The sequence below is a fragment of the Phycodurus eques genome, chromosome 2 (genome assembly GCF_024500275.1).
Source record: "Phycodurus eques isolate BA_2022a chromosome 2, UOR_Pequ_1.1, whole genome shotgun sequence".
NCBI classification, from domain to species: Eukaryota; Metazoa; Chordata; class Actinopteri; order Syngnathiformes; family Syngnathidae; genus Phycodurus; species Phycodurus eques.
In genome coordinates, this window is record NC_084526.1 from 24470308 (window position 1) to 24491784 (window position 21477).

A 21477-nucleotide genomic window follows, 5' to 3' on the forward strand; every position below is an offset into this window, starting at 1 on the left:
AATGAGGTTCTGACATTGCTCAGGATGGCACAAGAGGCGGCCAAGGTGTCGGAAATCTATGACCACGTCCACCAGTCCATGATCCAGACGCCGTTGAAAGATAACGTGCCCTTTTTCTGGTCTACTATGTCTCAAGTGAAGACCAACCATTACCGCTCTATGGCGCACTACTTTGTGGCCTCGGCCTTGCTGGACCACCATGGTAAGTCCACTTTGTATTGTCAAGTGCTATTATAAAATTAGTGTTGAGCCGTCAGGGCCAGCATGGCCTCCTCTGATGGCCTATACACTATCAGAAGGACTGACCCACATTATCAACCTAAATTTTAATATTTGTTCCATCAAATTGTATCAACTTATTGCCTACAGTCTGTTCTCTTCATTTCCTTTGGCTGTGCTGCTTCCAGTATGTGTATGTGAATTTAAAATGTTCTTAGTCCAATCAGATTTCAGCATATATGTGCTCCCATGTCAACGTAATCTGCCCGCGGCCTTCAGAATCAGTAGTGCTGGCCAATGTAAGATAAACAAGTTAGCAATGGGACTGTTTCTTTAACCAATCAGATTTTAAATTCATTCCAAAATGTCAGTTTTTTTATCTGCTGATTGATTGGTCAGAGCAAGCAACGTTCGGCTAGCAAATCACGTTTGTAGCGATCTGTACGCACAAATACATTTGATAATCAGCATCTCTGGTATGATGTATTTTATTACATTTTGTCATTTTATTAAAAAAATATTGACCGTGAACTGCTCCAGATGATGTCCATGGCATAGTTGCATGCCAGGGCTCGAGTGCAACCAAGTTAGTCGCACGTGCGCCCCATTTTTTCATTCGTAATTAGGTTGCACCAGTGCACCCTACGAATCGTGTATTATGCCCTACGGTGAGAAGAAGAAAAGCCGAGACGCTGAGCGCCCAGTCATTCGAGGGGGAATAAAATAATCTCTGTGAAAGTACACACACATTAAACCCATTGTTATCTAAACCAGAGTTTGGCCGTGGTGGACATTTTTGTGTGTGTGCGTGTGTGTGTCTGTGTGTGTGCGCGCGTGCGGTGAGGTTGGTTCGCATTGCTGGCAGTCAGTCAGATTCGTTTCCGGTGAGGGTTGCGCGCGTGCGCGTGGTGAGTTTGGTTCGAATTGCTGGCAGTTAAGTCTGATTCGTTTACGGTGAGGGTTTGACTCTGGCAAGGCTGCCCTTTGTCACTGTATCTGTCTGTGTCTGTCACTGAGTTCAAGTATCTTGAGGTCTTGTTCATGAGTGAGGGAAGAATGGAACGGGAGATCGACAGGCGGATCGATGCAGCATCTGCAGTGATGCGAACTTTGTATCGGTTCATTGTGGTGAAGAAGCCGCGAAGCCGAAAGGCGATCAATTTACCGATCGATTTACACTGCACCCGACCCCCTATGGCTCCTCTCACAGTCGGCTACACTTTCGGGCTGTGCCCAGCCAGGCGCCATGGGTGCAGGCCCGGCCACCAGAGGGGGACTAAAATAACTATTTTAACAATGCCATATAGCTGCCCCTGTATTCTGTTTCATCATGTCAAATGGTTTATATATGCAAGTTTTAACTTGACTTCTTGTTTTAAGCTTGTAGCCCTTTATTTTGTACGCACCAAAACTCAGCAGTTTGGCACGAAAAGTAACTTCACACGGCACCGGTGATTGTGTTTGATTTATTTTGGATTTTCTTTTTTTTAATGGATGGAAAAAAATGCTGATTCCTTTCCCTACCCACTGAGGTTAGTGTTTGTGATACTGTGAGACGTTTGTGAATTTTCTCCCAATTCATTGTGATGTAAAGTTGCCACGATGAGGTTTTAGCCCAATGTTAAGCTTTTTTTGTTTGTTTTCATCGGCGCTTACGTTGGTTTGAAGACTAAAATAAACACTAAAAACCATCAGTGAAAAAGTGCAAGCAACCATTTACCTTGTTGGCTGTCTCAATGTTGGCATAGATGTATTTTATTGTTTCACTCACCCAATTGACTGAGAGTTGACTTCACTGAAGCTCCACACGGTGTAGGCTGAGGCTCGGAACATGTCAGACGCTACACATTGGGAAAAACTCCTTTGCACAATATAATCTTAAGTGTTGCACACGGGTGACTGGTCATTCATTTTAACAAAGTTAAGACACACTTTTGTTTGCCGCCGCTGCCATTCGGCACAAACACGTCATCGTGCCTGTTCTTCTTCCTTTGTTTGCACCGCTTCTTCGTTGCTTTTTGCAACTTCTTCGCGGCTGGAGGACTAGGCATCGAAATTGGGAACCGAATTTTTTAATTTGAACGCTTCCGGGAGAACCGGAACGTTAGTCCTGGTTCCAATCGGTTCTCGATTCTCGATCCCCAACCCTATGATAGTGTCGTTATAGATAAGGTTCTTGTTTTGTTATCTCTATGATTCCAAATATCTCCACTATCTATTTGTATCATCTTGTTTTTATTCTCCCATGACTCATGGATCTGATCTGTACATGTGAAAATATATACTGACTGGGCCTTTATTAGATAAACCTGCACGCTCGATTGAGATCCAAAACGAGAGATCTTTCTTGAGTACAGGGGTTGGCAATGTATGGCCCGCGGGCAACATACGGCTCACTCCGTTCTTAAATGCTACATACTGAGCATTTTCCTTATCAAGAGTCCTGTAATGTTTATTCCATTATTTTTTTTCTCCTAGAATTGGATAAAAAAAAAAAAATCTCATTAATTGGTTTATTGATTCATTGCAAATAATAGAAAATTAATATAATGTACATATAAAATGAATAAAATGTTTATACAATGCTATTTTACAAAGTCATTAGTTCATTAATTATAATTGAATGCACTCTACAAAATATTAAAATATATAAAATAGAATTATAATTTAATATAATAGAAAATACATTTTTTAATGTATTTCACAGATTGTATGTTTGCCAACCCGTTCCCTAGGAAATAATGTAAACTGAATTAATTTTATTACCTTTACATGTCATGTGTTACATAACATTTGAATATTTTAAGCAGTCACATGAGGAGAAATAAGTTAAAAAACTGTATAATAAAACTAAAGTGAAATAGTTGACTCTTGGAGGACGATTACCGTATTTTCACGACCATAAGGCGCACTTAGAAGTCCTAAATTTTCTCCAAAATGGATGGGGTGCCTTATAATGCGGCACGCCTTATGTGTGTGCCTTATGGTTGCGAAAATACGGTACATGTTTTTGGTGCCAATGACATGCTTCCCTGGTCATTTTAATGTCAGTCATTGGCTTTTTATAAATAGCTATTGTCACGTTTCCCCTTTGCCATTACCGGTGCCCCCCCCCCCCCCCCCCCCCCCCCCCACAAACTACACAAAAAAAGCAAACCCGGGGAGTAAATCAATTTACATGGTCACTGAGCTGAAGTCTGAGATTTGTTGAAATTCCATGTGGTTTATTTGACTTTTGAGATATAATTTGCCAAATGTCTCTTTTGGGGTGGTTCCACTGTATTGTTAAGTTAAAATGTTAACTAGAAATATGTAAAAGCTTTTAATATAATGATTCATGCTCATTTTCAGTGTTTTTTTTTTTCCCCTTTTGACTTGTCCTCCCTCTCGCTATCTCTTCTCCATGGAGCCTCACTCTTCCTTCTCCTCCCCTCTTATTCATGCACTGATATATTTTTTAATTATTGTACATAATTATCCATCAGTTTTCTGTACCGCTTATCCTCACTAGGGTCACGGGTGTACTGGCGCCTATCTCAGATGACTGTGTGTGAGAGGTGGGGTACAACCTGGATTGGTCACTAGCCAATCGCAGGGCACATACCACTACTAATACTAAACAAACAACCATTCGCACTCACGTTCACACCTAAGGGCAATTTATACTCTTCAATTTACCTGCCATGCATGTTTTTGGGATGTGGGAGGAAACCGGAGTACCTGGAGAAAATCCACGCAGGCACGGGGATAAGATGCGAATTCCACACAGGCAAGGCCGGATTTGAACCCGGGTCCTTAGAACTGTGAGGCAGATGTGCTAACCAGTCCCCCACCGTGCCTGTATATAATTAATTATAGTTAATTAATTTAACTAATGTAAGAACATTTAAAATTGTTTGCTAATACTTTTGTATTTTATGGATTTTTGTAACTTATTTTTTTTTGACTCATTGATTTAAATCATAATTTTGAATTAATTACATTTGTAAAATAAAAAAAATTTTTCCTCAATATTTTTGTTTCATTTACAATAAATACATTAACCATTTAGTTCAGGAGGTGGATGAAATAAAAATATAGATTTTAACCAATTTTCGGTTAAAAAAAAATAAATAATAAAAAAGAAACTATTAATGCAACAAATATACTCTTGGTTTGTAAATGCGTTGTAGGCTGGATCAAATAACTAAGCAGCACCTATGTGACCCATGGGCCATACTTTGCCGAATTCTGGATGAGATAGTGTAGGAACATATCAAGGAATATATCAACGTTTTGTTTATAACTGACACATGCATGCATAGGTTTACTGTATTGTCAGTCGGGATGTGAATAGTTGCTGCTACTGGATGGAATCACTTTAGTCCCCAATGCTGTTACATAAGGGCTATTTAGAGAGAGATGGAACGCACACACACAGTGGTTAAAAAGAGTCTTGTTTCCAAGAATTGCCAAGAGCTGACGGGGGGGAAAAAAAAAGTTCCAACGAGAGAGAAGGAAGCCTGTTTCTTCTGTCACTGCGATGACATCTTACTTGCTAATTACTTCAGCATGCTTGGAGATTAAAGTGTGATGAAGAGAACACTGTGTTAAGAATGGGATATGGGGGGCTGTGTTGTGAATTGGTAGAGTGGGGGGCTGCTCATTATAGAATTCCTGTGCAAAATAAGCGTGAATGGAGTCATTAAATGTATGACTGCGGAGTCCCAGGAGGACCAAAATGAAGTAAATGTGATGCTCAATTGTCAGGACTATTTTGTAACACTGAACCACTTGTACAATAAGATTGAAACTGCTCACCCTTTGAGGACGAAAACATCACCCCCCCCCCCCCCCCCCCCCCCAAAATGTATTTCTGTGAAAGTTGATGCAAGTTAATGCTGGAAAAATTATTTTTAAAGCTTGTTTGGTATCAGGATAAACCAAGCAAATACTAGAAGAAAAAAGTAACGCTTGTTCAATTATTATTGTATTATACAGTGGACGCCCGCATATTTGTGGTTCAGCACCCGTGGCTTCACCTATTTGCAGATTTATTTATTTATTTTTTTTTCCAATTAAAAAATAAAAAAACATTTTGGGGGGGTGGGACCAATCCCTGTTTTCCATGGAAAACGCTTATTGGTCCTATATCCCCGCTTATTTAAGAATTTATTTAGGTAAAAAAGTCAAATGAATAAATATATATATTTCAATGCAATTTTAATGCCCTTCAGTTACTCGCAGAGTTTGCTTATTCTGCTCGAATAGCAGGATCCATTGTACATAGTTTTTGACTTTTTCTAATGTACATGTATGAATGTATCTAATGTATATGCCTTTGGTCAATAAAAGTTGGGAAACATTGATCTTGACTTAAAACCTGGCTGAATGGTATACTGCAGAGTGCAAACTCAAAGACACTTGTGTGTGTCCAGTGGGTCCAAGCGATGACGAGGACCAGCAGGAAAAGACCTTGTCTCAAGTATACAATCACCTCCCCGACGGTTGTTCTCCCCTGGAAATTCTAAAGAAGAGATCTGAGCGAAGGCGTATTGGTAAATTCATCTCCAGTTTCTTAATTGCAAAATGTTTTGTTTTTGTAATTTCTGGATTATTTTAATTGAAATATGCATATTTTGCCGAGTCTGTGGTTTATTCAGATCAATATTTACCCCTTACTTTTAATTACACTGGTTCATGCTTGCTATTCACACATTTTTCTTCATCAAGAAAATTTGCTGTGCATTTTATTTTTTTTATCCTGTGGACCCTATTCCGAGCTAATTGCTGAAAAACTCACCAATCACTCACCACTTTTTGTGCTCTTTCTAAAATGAAACCCTATGATGCCACAAGGGGTCGCCAAAACCTTGTCTAAATAGGAAAGTAGTACAATAACTAGGAAGCATGTTGAAGTGATATATTTTGAATAATAGACGAATAACTTTATATGTTGGGGAGGAGCAAGGTTTAGCTTGGGTTGTTTGAAAAAATGACGGTTTAGGACAGACTGGAATGGATTAATGGCATTTAATTTTCTTTTCTTGGGGAAACGTTGTTATATACAAGTAAGTTGAGGTACGAGCTTGGTCACAGACTCAATTCAACTCGTAATCAAGGTACCACTGTACAAGCAATTTGAAACTAAAAATTTTTAGGGAGGGCGTCAATTACTTTAATTTTTAAATTAACGTAAATTAATATTTTTTTCACGAACCGCGGTAAGGCTTAGTCAATATCCCCCCCGCGAAGAGGGTCCAACGTTTAAGCAACCATTTCCTCCCACCAACCCCCCCTCCCAAACCTCCCTCCACCACAGGAAGAGCTCACATCCATCGCGCCATCACGGGTCACGAGGAGGCACTGAGGATCTACAGCTTGTGCCATCACCTCAACAAGCTGGAGGTGCTGCAGGACATTTTGAAGGCCAGCCACCAGCGCTCGCTGCACAAGGCCAGTGACAAACAGATGGAGGAGGAGTTCACAGACTACTTGGACGTGCCCGGCATTATCTGTGAGTGTGCCCTACTGTCACTCTCGTGCTACCCAATCGAGCTAACCGAACAATTTTTGGATTGGACGCTGCCACATGCTGTTGTTATTGGGTTAAACCAGGGTTGGACAACATTTGGGCTCAAGGACCAAATTGAACGCTTGATTTCAGTTGTTGCCGCTCAGGATGCCCCAACCAGTTATTAGGTTTAGGGGGCCATTACTTTTTCACACAGGGCCAGGTAACTGTGAATAGTATTTTTTTTTTTCTTACATGTATACATATATATGTGTATATATATATATATATGTGTGTATATATGTGTATATATATATGTGTATATATATATATATATATATATATATATATATATATGTGTAAATTTAGAATAGTTTGTGATCCAAATAGGTCACAGTACTAATGATGACTGTTAAAATGTCACTTTGTTTTGTTTTAATTATTTTATTTATTTTGTAAATGCAGCAAAAACTGAACAACAAGCAGAGATGGAGGTTCCTGCCGCCTTAAAGGTGAAAGTCAGCGACTTTTTCCAGAGACTGGTATGTGGGTTACTAATCTCCTACTCACAATGTTTGTGTGTTAAAATATATGGGTATATTTGTGGCTATGTATACCATTTTGTTGTCATCATAAGCGGTAAATACTAACACTAATGGTGAGCAATGGTGCTCGGGACACATACTGCTATTAAGTTGAATAGAAAACAACTCAAATGTATACTTTGTTTGCCATTAATAGTCGTAGTACACATTTAGTTTACTCTGGTGGCAACTTGTCTTACCATCATGACACTTTACCTCCCCCAAGGGCCGAATCAAAATGGTGAGCGGTATTTTTTGATGGCTGTTGTATACTTTTTACGCAACAAAACTACCCAAGCGATTTCCACTTAACTTGATGGTGGTCAGGTTGACCCATTAATCGATAATCTCCACTAGGCACAAAAACGCACAAAGGCAAGAGGTATTGTTTTTGCTTTAAGTTTTTTGTTTGTTTTTTTTTTTTTGTTTGTTGTTTTTTATTAGCAGGATTACGGAAAAACTATACAATTTTATGAAACTTTGTACAAGGGTAGCACATGTAGTTAGGAAGAAACCAATCATGAACGGTAGAAGGTATTGTTTTGAGTTGTTTCGTTCATTTATACATTTGTTTTTTGCTAGACAGAATTACGGGGAAAAAAGTAGATCAATTTCCATTTTGTGTGAGTGGTCCATGTACTAATCAAGAATCCATAAAACTTGAACCTCCCCTAAGTGCAAAAGCAAGAGGCATTGTTTTAATCGCGGTTTGTTGGTTAAGATTATGCCAGAAAAATAACCAATTGACAATCGCAAAAAGAATAGAGGAGTGGCACACCTATTGAAGAACCCATTCATTTCTTTTTTTTTTTTTTAGTACGTTTTTATTTATTAATTTTTTTTAATTACCTAGCAGAATTACAGAGACGACATAGGCTATATCCACTGAATTCGGCAGGAAGAAGCAATTAATGGTTTACCTCCACCAAGCTTGAATAAAGGCAAGAGGCATTGTTTTGTTTGCGGTTTGTTAGTTTGGATTACATAAAAACTGCACAACCAATTTCTGTAAAATTTGTGCAGGAGTGGGGCACATATTCAAAAAGAAACCATGATTTTCTTTTTCTTTTCTTTTTTTTTATTTAACTCGAAGTAACAAAACAAGAACTATTATTTTGAACCTCTCTCTGTTTGCTTTTTGATTGGTCAGTTTGTTGGCTAGTTAGCAGGATTCCGCAAAAAAACTACGCAAACTTTTTTCTGTAAAACTCTGGAGGAGCAGCGTGTGTGTCAAGATGCCATTGCACCTCTCTGTTGGGACATTTTAACATTGTTTATTGTAGCTTCATCACTCTGTGTTATTTGCATAACTGTTATTGATTACTACTTGCCACTTTTCATTACTGCATTAGTGGTACCATTTCATTGCTCCATGACTCTCCGAACTTGTGTTCTTATGTCCTAAATGTACGTTTGTCATAGTGGTTGTTTGTTGTCAGACTAGAATAGCTCCAACTACCGAAGACAAATTCCTTGTGTGTTTCAACATACTTGGCCAGTAAAGATGATTATTTTTCAGATTCTGATTTAATGATTACCTAAGCAAATTGCATAAAGCATGACAGTGAGAGGCATCTTTTGGCCGTTGGTTCAGTTTGGTGTGGCTGCTTGTTCATTTGTCCGTCATTTAGAGAGTAAGAGTAAGGCAAAAAAATCTGTTAAAGTGGCACCATCTGGAAAGAACCCATTTAGTGTTTACCTCAGCCAAGCAAGTGTGTTTGTTATTGATCTGTTGTGATATTATGCATGTATTTATTTTAATTATCGCTGTTTGTTATACTTCTGATGAATTAGTTGCCTTTTTGGGGACCTCACCATGCCTGAAAATTTAGCAGTTTTTACAAGCACATGCATTTGGGTGAAGATGTATGTTTTTTTAGGTTGGCCAAACAAGCCCATTCATGGAATTAAAATTTCTAGTTAGGACTGCTCCACCGTTTGTTTAGCCGACGTTAATACAAAAATCGTCATCCCTTCATACGATGACAGAGTGAGTAGAGATTTTCTCATCAGATGTGTATCAAGAGGGAGGAAAGTACAAAATTCTTGGGAATATTTTTTTTTAATTTAACAGTCTAGTTTATATACAGATTGGATCAGTTTGGGATAAATGGCAATAAATGGGATTAACTATAGGGTTATACAGCTGGACTGACTCACATGTCCAATTGTGTGTGTGTGTGCGTGTGTGTGTGTGTGTGTGTGTGTGTGTGTGTGTGTGTGTGTGTGTGTGTGTGTGTGTGTGTGTGTGTGTGTGTCTGTCCACTCAGGGTCCTCTGTCAGTGTTCTCCGCCAAGCAGCGTTGGACACCACCCCGGAAGGTGCGTCTGCGCACGGAGGACAGAGACGTCGGTTTCACCCTTAAGGGGGATGCACCAGTCCAGGTTGTCTCTCTGGATCCCCTCTGCCCCGCTGCTGTGAGTAAATAGAAGAGATAATATAATAGAGCTATATTGTCTCTGACACAAGAACAATGAAAATCAGTGAGGTATCTTACAATTTGCAGCTTTGTAGTAAGATGCACTTAATTATACAACCCCAATTCCAATGAAGTCGGGACATTGTGTTAAACATAAATAAAAACAGAATACAATGATTTGCAAATCATGTTCCACCTATATTTAATTGAATACACTACAAAGACAAGATATTTAATGTTCAAACTGATAAACTTTGTTTTTAGCAAATAATCATTAACTTAGAATTTTATGGCTGCAACACATTCCAAAAAAGCTGGGACAGGTGGCAAAAAAGACTGAGAAAGTTGAGGAATGCTCCTGTTTGGAACATCCGAGAGGTGAACAGGCTAATTGGGAACAGGTGGGTGGAATGATTGGGTATAAAAGGAGCTTCCCTGAATTGTTCAGTCATTCACAAGCAAAGATGGGGCGAGGTTCACCTCTTTGTGAACACGGGCGTGAGAAAATAGTCGAACAGTTTAAGGACAATATTCCTCAACGTACAATTGCAAGGAATTTAGGGATTTCATCATCTACGGTCCATATCATCATCAAAAGGTTCCGCGAATCTGGAGAAATCACTGCATGTAAGCGGCAAGGCCGAAAACCAACATTGAATGCCTGTGACCTTCGATCCCTCAGGCGGCACTGCATCAAAAATCGCCATCAATGTGTAAAGGATATCACCACATGGGCTCACGAACACTTGAGAAAACCAATGTCAGTAAATACAGTTCGGCGCTACAACCGTAAGTGCAACCTGAAACTCTTACCATGCAAAGCAAAAGCCATTTATCAACAACACCCAGAAACGCCGCCGGCTTCTCTGGGTGTTCTTCTTTGCATCAGTGTTCTTCTTTGCATCAGTCCATCTAAGATGGACTGATGCAAAGTGGAAAAGTGTTCTGTCGTCCAACGAGTCCACATTTCAAATTTGCCCCTGGACCAAAGAGGAAAAGAACCATCCGGACTGATATGGACGCAAAGTTCAAAAGCCAGCATCTGTTCTGGTATGGGGCTGTGTTAGTGCCAATGGCATGGGTAACTTACACATCTGTGAAGGCACCATTAATGCTGAAAGTTACATACAGGTTTTGGAGAAACTTATGCTTCCATCCAAGCAACGTCTCTTTCATGGACGTCCCTGCTTGTTTCAGCAAGACAATGCCAAACCACATTCTGCACGTGTTACAACAGCGTGGCTTCGTAGTAAAAGATTGCGGGTACTAGACTGGCCTGCCTGCAGTCCAGACCTGTCTCCCATTGAAAGTGTGTGGCGCATTGTGAAGCGTAAAATACGACAACGGAGACCCCGGACTATTGAACAGCTGAAGCTGTACATCAAGCAAGAATAGGAAACAATTCCTCCTACAAAGCTTCAACAATTAGTGTCCTCAGTTCCCAAACTTTTATTGAATGTTGTTAAAAGAAAACGTGATGTAACACAGTGGTAAATATGACCCTGTCCTACCGTTTTTGGAACGTGTTGCAGCCATAAAATTCTAAGTTAATGATTATTTGCTAAAAAGAATCAAGTTTATCAGTTTGAACATTACATATCTTGTCTTTGTAGTGTATTCAATTAAATATAGGTTGAACATGATTTGCAAATCTTCGCATTCTGTTTTTATTTATGTTTAACACAACGTCCCAACTTCACTGGAATTGGGGTTGTAGAACATCCTATACAGGTGTTCACATTTGGGAGAATGACCATATTATGATATTGTAGTTATGCGATTGTCTTATTACAGTGTGGTTACAGTCTAATGTAAAATGCAAAAACTATTTTTGATTTAAAAACAAGAACAGGACCAAATATTGATATTGGATGTATTGGTTCACTGACTCAACTTAGTGGAAAGGTAGGAATGATTTAATTGTTTCCATTAATCTGAAGATTGTGTTGTATCGGATCACTGACTCAAATTGGTGGAAACACCTTAGACTCAGATGATCTGGCTGTGTTGGTTTGCTGACATGAGTTAGGAGACACATCAGAAGCTCATTGATTCGGTTGTATCAGTTCAGTTACTCAAGTTAGTTGACTCGCCCCAAAAAAAAAAAAAGGGGGAGGCTCAGATAAGTTGGTTCTGTCCGTTGGCTGACTCAAGTTAGTGGAAACACCACATAAGTGGAAGATTCAGTCGTATTCACTTCACTGGCTCAAGTTAGCGGAAACACCGCAGATTCAGATGATTCGGTAATATTGGTTTACTGACTCAAGTTGGTCAACTCATTCAAAAAAATTTAGGTTCAGATGATGTAGTTGTATCAGCTCTCTGACTCAAGAGAGCAGAAAAAACACACAAACTCAGATGATTCGGTCGTATTTGTCCACTAACTCCGGTTGGCTGACTCACTGGAATTACCGAAGCCTTAGAAGATTTTTTTGTTTCGCTTCAGTGACTTCAGTTAGAGACAGCAGCTTCTGTCATATTGGTTCATTGACTCAAGTTGGCAGACTTGCCAGAAACACCACAAACTCAGATGCTTCGGTTCCATCGGCTCACCGACTCGACCAACTCCAGTGTGTCCATTGTATCGATTCAGGTTTGCGGAAACATTGCGGACTCAGAAGATTCGATCATCCATTGTTCACTGACTTAAGTTAATAGAAGAGACAGACAGTGTACTTGTAGCTGAAGGCAGTATTACGGTTCTAAATAGGTTTATGACCTGGTTTGAGTAGCTTTATGTAACGCTGCTAATCTGTTTCGCCGCCTGAGAGGCTTTTAATTAGAGTCAGCAACTAATTAATGAGCCCAGCTGACTCCTAATGAAATTAAAATCACGAGCTTATTCTGGTCGATCTTATTTAACGTAGAGATTGAGTCAGTAGATGGTTTGATATTCAAAGTATGCTGCAGGGAGTTCATGTCGAGCACCTGGCTTCTGTTAACATTTGACAAGAACAGCTTTAAAATAACCTGTCTTAAATCTTTAACCGGCATGGCGGTCGACTGGTTAGCACATCTGCCCCACAGTTCAAATTCCGGCTCCGCCTGTGTGGAGTTTGCATGTTCTCCCCGTGCCTGGGTGGGTTTTTTCCGGGCACTCCGGTTTCCTCCCACATCCCAAAAACATTTGTGGTAGGTTGATTGAAGACTCTAAATTGCCCGTAGGTGTGAAAGTGGTTGTTTGTCTATATGTGCCCTACGATTGGCTGGTGACCGGTTCAGGGTGTACCCCGCCTCCTGCCCAACGATAGCTGGGATAGGCTCCAGCAGCCCGCGACCCTAGTGTGGATAAGCGGTAAAGAAAATGGATGGATGGATGGAAATCTTCAACCCACCCCATCCTCTCTGGAGTTCATAGTCAACCGAGCGCTGATGCATGAGCAGTAAAACCTGAGCTTGAGACTTTAAGGAGGTAAATAAACATCATCATAGGTTTGTCTTAGGTATTGTTCTTACTGCAACTACAACAAGTGGGCTGACAAAACTCAATCTCCTTGATTTCTTAATAGGGATAGGATTCTATCTTGGACATGATATTCGGGCAATGTTTTGACAATGTTAATTTCAATGATACAGCGTTTACCTGTTAATCGACCTAATCGAAGCAAACTGTCTACAATACTTCACGGTATGTGACTCAGTGAACCAATACGACTGAATCTTTTGAGTCTGTGGTGTTCCCGGTGAGTCCGCAAATTCAAGTCAGTGAACCAATGCCACTGAATCATTTCAGTCAGCGGTGTTTCCTGTGAGTCCCTATTGGCCTGTTGTACACTGCGCAATGCAGTCGAACCCGATTTGAAAGGATAATGGCAAAAAAATGGGAGTTGCCGACTCACCTCCACATATTGAGCAATTGAATATATATGGATGCCCTTAACAGTGAGCCTGTATAGGCGTTTGACGCTGTACAGTAAGCCTATATTGTACTGGATCACATTGATTAAACCATGAACAGATAGATTAATACTGGAGGAAGAAGCAGGTTCCTAAAGAGAGTGGACATGGGCGAGAATAAAAGCGATTGTGTGGATATTTTAAAAGAGGCTCGTTCACTCCCATGCATTTGAACATACCCAGCTCTCAGTAAACCCCTGCAACCAAATTATCTAATTCCGCAGTTTTTCTTGTGAGTCTGCTATCTTGAGTAACTATCCCAAAACTAGTCTGTCCGTTGGGTTTTTGGTAACTCAATTCAGTGAACCAATACAACAGAATCTTCTTGAGTCAGCAAACCGCTATAATTGAATCACCCTAGGACTCATGATTCCTGTATATTGTAGAGAATTTGAGAAGGTCGAGTGAGTGTTTTGACAGATTACAAGTCAGTGTTTGCTGACGAACGTAGGTGAAGCGGACCTGGTGTGTAAATATTGACTCTGTGGTGTCAGGAGGTCTGAGTTAACCGCTCTGGCATTCTCTGTGGCAGGCCGACGGGCTGAATGAGGGCGACTACATTGTTGCCGTTGGCGAGGCGGAATGCAAGTGGATGGGTGTAGGTGAGGTGATGAGGCTGCTAAAAGACGTGGACAAGCAGGGCGTGGACATCACGGTGGTCAGCGTGCTGGAAGGCAATCCCACCATGGTGAGGCCCACTTCACACTCCGCTCTGTGCTTCACTTAATTGAGGAATATGAGAATAAATAGTTAAATAGTTATTCCCCCCCCGGTGTGTCCTGCGTGTCCATGTGTATGTGTACAGCCGGCCAAGAGTGCCACTTTCTGCGGCAACCTGCCCAAGACATACTCCATGATTTGTCTGGCCTACGATGGCGACGACAAAAGTGGCAAGTCGCGCAAGATCAGCAAAAAATCGTCCTTCCTCAGCTGGGGCCTGAAGAACAAACTGAAGAGTGCCAGTACCGTCAGCCTGCCTACTGCAGAGCAGTCGTGGAACAAACCCTGCCCGGCCTTCCCCAGCTCCTACAAGGACGCAGCCCTCTACTGAATACACAGGTGCCCTCTCTGGTACCCTCTGCAACACTGTGGGGACACAAACACTAACAATTAATATTTATAGCCACACCTATTACCCCCGCACCCACCTCTGAGTTAAAACCGCTGATTGAAGAAATTGTCTTTTAAAATGAAATGTTATAAGCTGCTAACCAGTAATTTTTGTGATACAGCCTTTAAAGGGATCTTGAGTAAAGTGCCTGGACCAGCCAGCCAGTTGGTGACGTTAATAAGCGAGCGTAGTAAAGGAGGGTAAACGAGTCGTCTTCCTGCGTTTGGGAAATATCCAAGAAGTTTGAAATCTCGCTTTTAAATGGCAGACGAACATGATAATCTACCGTTTGTTTTATTCCTCAGTCGATTATCTCAATAACAAACCACCGGAACACATTTTAAGAAAAAGTTGTATTTCCCGACCCCCCCCCACCAAAAAAATTATAATAACAACAACAATAATAATAATTTCAAAAATTGGAATCTTGGTAACATTATTTGGAGAAAAAAAAGATAATTTGGGGACACGTTTTTCTTTTCGAAAACTAATTTGTGTTTATTGGAGAAACAAAAGCATAATCTTACCAACAAGGTTGTATTTGTCACCCCCAAAATGTGCAATCTTAGAAGAATAAAATCACATCAAGTGGTGAAAAAGGGTATTCTGAAGTTTTATTTATTCAAGTAAAAAAGTTGCAATCACACCAAAAAAAAGTCTTGCTTTTCTGGAACAAATTCACGTTTGAGGGAAAAAATTCTTATTATAATAAAGTCACATTTATTTGAGTCAAAAAGGTGTAATGTTACAAGAATAAAGTCATACTTTTTGAAGATAAAATTAAATTTTCTCTGAGGAAAACAGTCGTAATGTTAGGAGAATAAAGTTGCATTGATGCATGAAAAATATATTTTTACGAGGATAGTCAGATTATTTTGGTAGAGAAAAAAGTTTAATTTCACAAGCATGAATGTCAATGTGCAATGTTTCAAGAATAAAATAAAATTAAAATGCAAAAAAAGGGTAATGGCATGACAATAAAATTGCATTGCATGCAGTTAAAACAAAACAAAACGGTGTAATGTTATGAGAATAAAGTTTTTATCCGCCCCAAAAAGTGCAATTTTAGCAGAATGAAGTCACATAAACTCACCAAAAACGGACAATTAATTGCATTAGTTCAAGTCAATGAGACTAAAGTCACATTGTTTGCAAGTCATAAATAGCAGACTAGTTAGTTAAAATGGTTTTAAAAAAAAGTTGTAATCTCAAAAGAATTAAGGTTTCCCCCCAAATTGCAATAAAGTAATTAATTCAAGAATAAAAGTTCTAACCTTATAACAATAGTAACAGTAGTAAATCAAAATAAGTGTAATCTTATGAGAATAAAGTTGTAATTTCAAAGAAATTACAATCTTAGTCGCAGCAATTTTGAAAACAAATTACAGGACGAAACCATTTATTTGAGTAAAAATATGAGTAATTTTACAAGAATAAATGATTGCTTTTTGATTATCGAGTCGCATTTACTGGAGGATAAAAAGGCGTAATCTTACAGGAATAAAGTTGTATTTTCAAAAAAATCAAATTTTATAAGGATAGATTCACATTAATTCGAGAAAGCCTAAAGTCAGGAAAATAGTAGCCTTCATTAGAGTGAAAAAATACCATAATCTCACAAGATTGAAGTTGAACCGGCAAGGGTTCAGTGTACGTCCGTTTTTTTCCCTGAGTTTTCACCACCCACATCAGTTTTTACAACTCGCAACTGTTCTATTTAATTCAGATTGAAAGTGCGCACTGATTTCAAAGCCGACCTAACCTATCAGCTAGCGAACCAACCTACAAAGTATTCAATGAACACATTCAATTTGCCCAAATATTCACATCAAAATGACGTTTTTTGTTTTGTTTTGTTTAATTTGAATGCTTGGGACACAATAAAAATAGACTATTTATTTAACGTTTGCCTCGCGTAATCCATTTATTTGCCTCCATATTATGGAAGTACTGTAAATCTGTGCCACCTGAGTTTAAATTTGAATTCATAATGACTTTTTTTGTATCAAAATCAAACTTTGATTTTTAAATAACATGACAGTTTTAGCACTTGTTAAAATAGATTTGCGGTACAAAAAAATGTGACGTGTAGAAATATTTAGATTTAATTGCTGAGAAACAATTCTATGTAAAATTCTCTGGAGAAAAAACATCTAACATCCAACATCTAAATTTGCATGGCACAAAAATGACCAGAATGGAAGTATATCTGTGCCTTCTGAGTGAGTTTCAATTAGCACCCAAAACAAACCATCAAATTTCTAGCAGTCAATGTTAAAATGAATTTACAGTTAAAAAAATAATGAAATAAAAATTTAATTTGATTGCTGGCATTTTTTGTATTTATTTATTTATTTTATTTTTTTTGCCTCTGCCTTTGACCCAGTTTTGTGTCAATCTATCCATCCATTTTCCTCCGTTTATCTGAGGTCGGGTCGCAGGGCCAGCAGCCTCAGGAGGGAAGCCCAGACTTCCCTCTCCACAGCCACTTCGCGTTTCCAGGCCAGCCGAGAGACATCGTCTCTCCAGCGTGTCCTGGGTCGTCCCCGGGGTCTCCTCCCGGTGGGACGTGCCCGGAACACCTCACCAGGGAGGCGTCCGGGAGGCATCCTAATCAGATGCCCGAGCCACCTCATCTGGCTCCTCTCAATGCGGAAGAGCAGCGGCTCTACCCTGAGCCCCTCCCGGATGACAGAGTTTCTCACCCCATCTCTAAGGGACAGCCAGGACACCCTGTGGAGGAAACTTATTTTGGCCGCTTGTATCCGGGATCTTGTTCTTTCGATCACGACACACAGCTTGTGACCATAGGTGAGGGTAGGAACGTAGATCGACCGGTAAATCGAAAGCTTCTCCTTTCAACTTAGCTCCTTCTTCACCACAACCGACCGATACAAAGTCCTCATCACTGCAGACGCTGTACCGATCCTCCTGTCGATCTCCCGTTCCATTCTTCCCTCACTCTTGAACAAGACCCCAAGATATTTGAACTCCTCCACTCGGGGCAGGATCTCATCCCCGACCCGGAGAGGGCACTCCACCCTTTCCGACTGTGGACCATGGTCTCAGATTTGGAGGTGCTGATTCTCATCCCAGCCGCTTCACACTCGGCTGCGAACCGCTCCAGTGAGAGTTGGAGATCATGGCTTGATGAAGCCAGCAGAACCACATTATCAGCAAAAAGCAGAGATGCAATACTGAGGCCACCAAACCGAACCCCCTCTACGCCTCGGCTGCGCCTTGAAATTCTGTCCATAAACGTTATTAACAGAATCGGTGACAAAGGGCAACCTTGTCGGAATCCAACCCTCACCGGAAACAAATCCGACTTAATGCCGGCAATGTGGACTAAACTCTGACACTGGTTGTATAGGAACCGAACAACCCGTATCAGGGGGTTCGGCACCCCATGCTCCCGAAGTACCCCACACAGAACTCCCAGAGGGACACGGTCGAACGCCCTCTCAAAGTCCACGCAATGCGTGTAGACTGGTTGGGCGAACTCCCATGCACCCTTGAGGACCCTGCAGAGATTCAACTTCCCGACGGAGCCTCCTCTTTAGCACCCCTGAATAGACCTTACAGGAAGACTGAGGAGTGTGATCCCCTTGTAGTTGGAACACACCGTGTCCCCCTTGACCACCACCCCAGTCTGCCAATCCAGAGGCACTGTCCCCAATGTCCATGCGATGTTGCAGAGGTGTGTCAAGCAGGACAGCCCCAAAACATCCAGAGCCTTTAGGAACTCTGGACGCATCTCATCCACCCCCGGGGCCTTGCCACCGAGGAGCTTCTTAACCACCTCGGTGACCTCAACCCCAGAGATATGAGAGCCCACCTCAGAGACCCCAGACTTTGCTTCCTCATGGGAAGGCGTGTCGGTGGAATTAAGGAGGTCTTCGAAGTATTCTCCCCACCGACTCACAACGTCCCGAGTCGAGGTCATCAGCGCCCCATTCCCACTATACACAGTGTTGATGTTGCATTGTTTCCCCCTCCTGAGTCGCCGGATGGTGGACCAGAATTTCCTCCGAAGCCGTTCGGAAATCGTTCTCCATTGCCTCACCGAAGTCCTCCCACGTCCGACTTTTTTGTGTCCGCTTTGACCATATTAGGCCAAGACCGCCACCTTTCCTCTGATTGGTTGTCTCAGTGTAGGAAACCAACTTGTGAGAGCTCACGTGTTTATGTTGACAGTCCTGGCTTGGGAGTGGAGAGGTAGATGAAGATCTTCGCTGGTGACGTAGATAAGCTTGAGAAGTTAAAATGATCGGATTTCAGGCCTCTCGGCAGAAAAACGTCTGGAACTCAGGAATGCGTGGACGATTTTAATTCATATTTCCCATATTTACTGAGGCACCATACAGACAATATTACATCCCAAATACTAGAAAATGTTGGTTTGGTAAAATATGGCACCTTTAAAATAAATTCAGAGAAAAAAAAAAAATAATTTGAAATTTCAACTCAAATGGCACAGAAATACTTCCATAGCGCGTCCATAATAATACAGCCTCTTGTTATGTGAATATATGAGCAGACTGACGTCACCTTTAATTAAACATTCCACGGAAAGACTGCGGCCATTTTTGCTGACACCTTTGCAGTGTTGGACTGATCTCTTTTGTCTACAAAGTAGATTCTTATACATTTGATAATCAAATTTATTATTTATGTCATATAAAAAGTACCTGTATATAATGTTCCTGTTAGGTCGTGTGTAGTTTGTGAGTGGAAAATAATTTTGCATATTAGATTTTCTCAAAGGAATGTATTTTATTCTCTTTTTGTGTGTGTCAGCTGGCACATTGTCATAAGAAAACACTCTGATGTGTTGTACTTAGTGCTACGTTGTTGTAAAACTCTTTATAATGATTACTCAGTGTATTTTGTTGCCCTTGCTCCTGAGGTACAGTATATGCATATACGTACACCATGTCATATATTGTCAACAAAAAAAGAATTGTGATGCTAAATGAGTTCTATTAGGGGCTGTTGTTGTATTATTACTTTCTACTGTGGTGCAAATTGCTTCTCTGGAATTTATTTGTGTCTTGTGTGGAATCCAATCTTAATAAAACAAAGGGGACAAAGACTATTTGACTATTCTTTTTTTTTTTTTTATCATTGTCCCAAACAGGTTGGGAATGACTTTGGACACCCAGTGAGATAACAGGGGTGTTTTTCAACTCACATGCCATCCTGCAAAATCCTTTCACATGCCTTTCTTCACTTGTATACTGTGTGAAATGTCAGCGTATTAATTACACTCTACTTCGATGGGTTGGAAGCATTTTCCTCTAAACCAAGAAATGTTGGAAGCCTGCTTCCTCCCACAATCTAATGCAAAATAGAACCACACTGTGTACTAAATGAAGAAGAAAAAAAAAATTCTCTGGTAGCAAGTTACAACTATTTAAAAAAAATAATAATACAAAAATCTGACTAAGTACCCTTATTTCATTGTATTTTGTTCAAATTTCTTATTTTTACCAACATGAGCAAGTATTGTTAGGTTGCTTACTGCCACTATTTTAATGCAGACAACGTCCATCCATCCATCCATTTTCTGAGCCGCTTCTTCTCACTAGGGTCGCGGGCGTGCTGGAGCCAATCCCAGCTGTCATCGGGCAGGAGGCGGGGTACACCCTGAACTGGTTGCCAGCCAATCGCAGGGCACATACAAACAAACAACCATTCGCACTCACAGTCACAGCTACGGCAATTTAGAGTCCCCAATTAATGCATTTTTTTGGGGGGCGGGGGGGGGTGGGAGGAAACCCACGCAGGCACAGGGAGAACATGCAAACTCCACACAGGTGGGGCTGGGGATTGAACCCGGGTCCTCAGAACTCATCCCAATGCATACAACGTGTTGCATTAAATTAGGTCAAAACATTTTTATAGGATGAGGATAAGTGGAATGGATGGATGGAGTAATTTGCATATTTAAATTTTGAGAAAATGGTCAAACACATGCATGCATGCATTTTCTATAACGCTTATCCTCATTAGGTTTGTGGGTGTGCTGGAGCCTATCCTGGCTGACTTTGGGCGAGACGCAGGGTATACCCTAGACTGGATGCCAGCCAGTCGCAGTCCCACCAAATACATCTTTTTCTAAATATTCATTCGTATTTTAAAGATTGCCCCACCCCCACCAATGTGCAAAACCTTGATTGTTTGCTTTCATGATTTGAATGCAAAAGACAGGTAGGTGCTGTATTAAATTGAGTACAAAGTTTTTTTCTACCTAGTAAATTGCAATCTGCATTCTCCAAGTGCTGTAGACTTTTGTCTGATTTATTTATTTATTCTTGCCCCCCCCCCAACACAAGCAATTTATGGATTAAATGAAATTGTAAAAGTATGTACAAATTTTACATTTGAGAAAAGTCTGACGTTACAAATTTTTCTCACACTTTTTGTTTTTTTCTCCTATCGCATCCACAGCTACACTATCTATGACAAGTGCACCATTACGGGATTGGAGGTGTAAAGTGTATATTAATATTTAAAATTAATAAAATTAACTTTGCTGTATGCACCATATACCGTAAATCGTACTTGTATTAATTGATATAATGATGTGCGAAATCTCTCGAGTGTGGTTTTTGTTTGTTTGTTTGTTTGTTTGTTTTTGCCTCCACAGGCAAAAACAATCAACGTAAAGGCAAGCGGTTGCTAAGCAAAATCAAGCACACCTCCGATTGGCCGGAGCTGAAGTGGCGAGCCAATTGGAGTGGCGGATGAA

At 40.5% G+C, this 21477-nt stretch overlaps 1 protein-coding gene across 2 annotated transcripts in view; it reads left to right on the top strand.

Annotated features, from left to right (window-relative positions):
• Positions 1 to 19818, top strand: part of rhpn2 (rhophilin, Rho GTPase binding protein 2) — a 78074-nt gene extending 58256 nt beyond the window's left edge. The window contains exons 8-14 of one of the 2 annotated variants that reach the window (XM_061670025.1): positions 1 to 202; positions 5637 to 5756; positions 6521 to 6715; positions 7178 to 7254; positions 9567 to 9713; positions 14145 to 14300; positions 14418 to 19818. The exon at positions 1 to 202 is cut by the window's left edge and continues 143 nt beyond it. In XM_061670025.1, coding sequence (XP_061526009.1) covers positions 1 to 202; positions 5637 to 5756; positions 6521 to 6715; positions 7178 to 7254; positions 9567 to 9713; positions 14145 to 14300; positions 14418 to 14663 — 1143 coding nt within the window. In that variant the 3' untranslated portion in view covers positions 14664 to 19818. The remainder of the gene's footprint in view (positions 203 to 5636; positions 5757 to 6520; positions 6716 to 7177; positions 7255 to 9566; positions 9714 to 14144; positions 14301 to 14417) is intronic. The other variant, XM_061670026.1, reaches the window with a different exon arrangement.
• The last annotated feature ends 1659 nt before the right edge of the window (positions 19819 to 21477 follow it).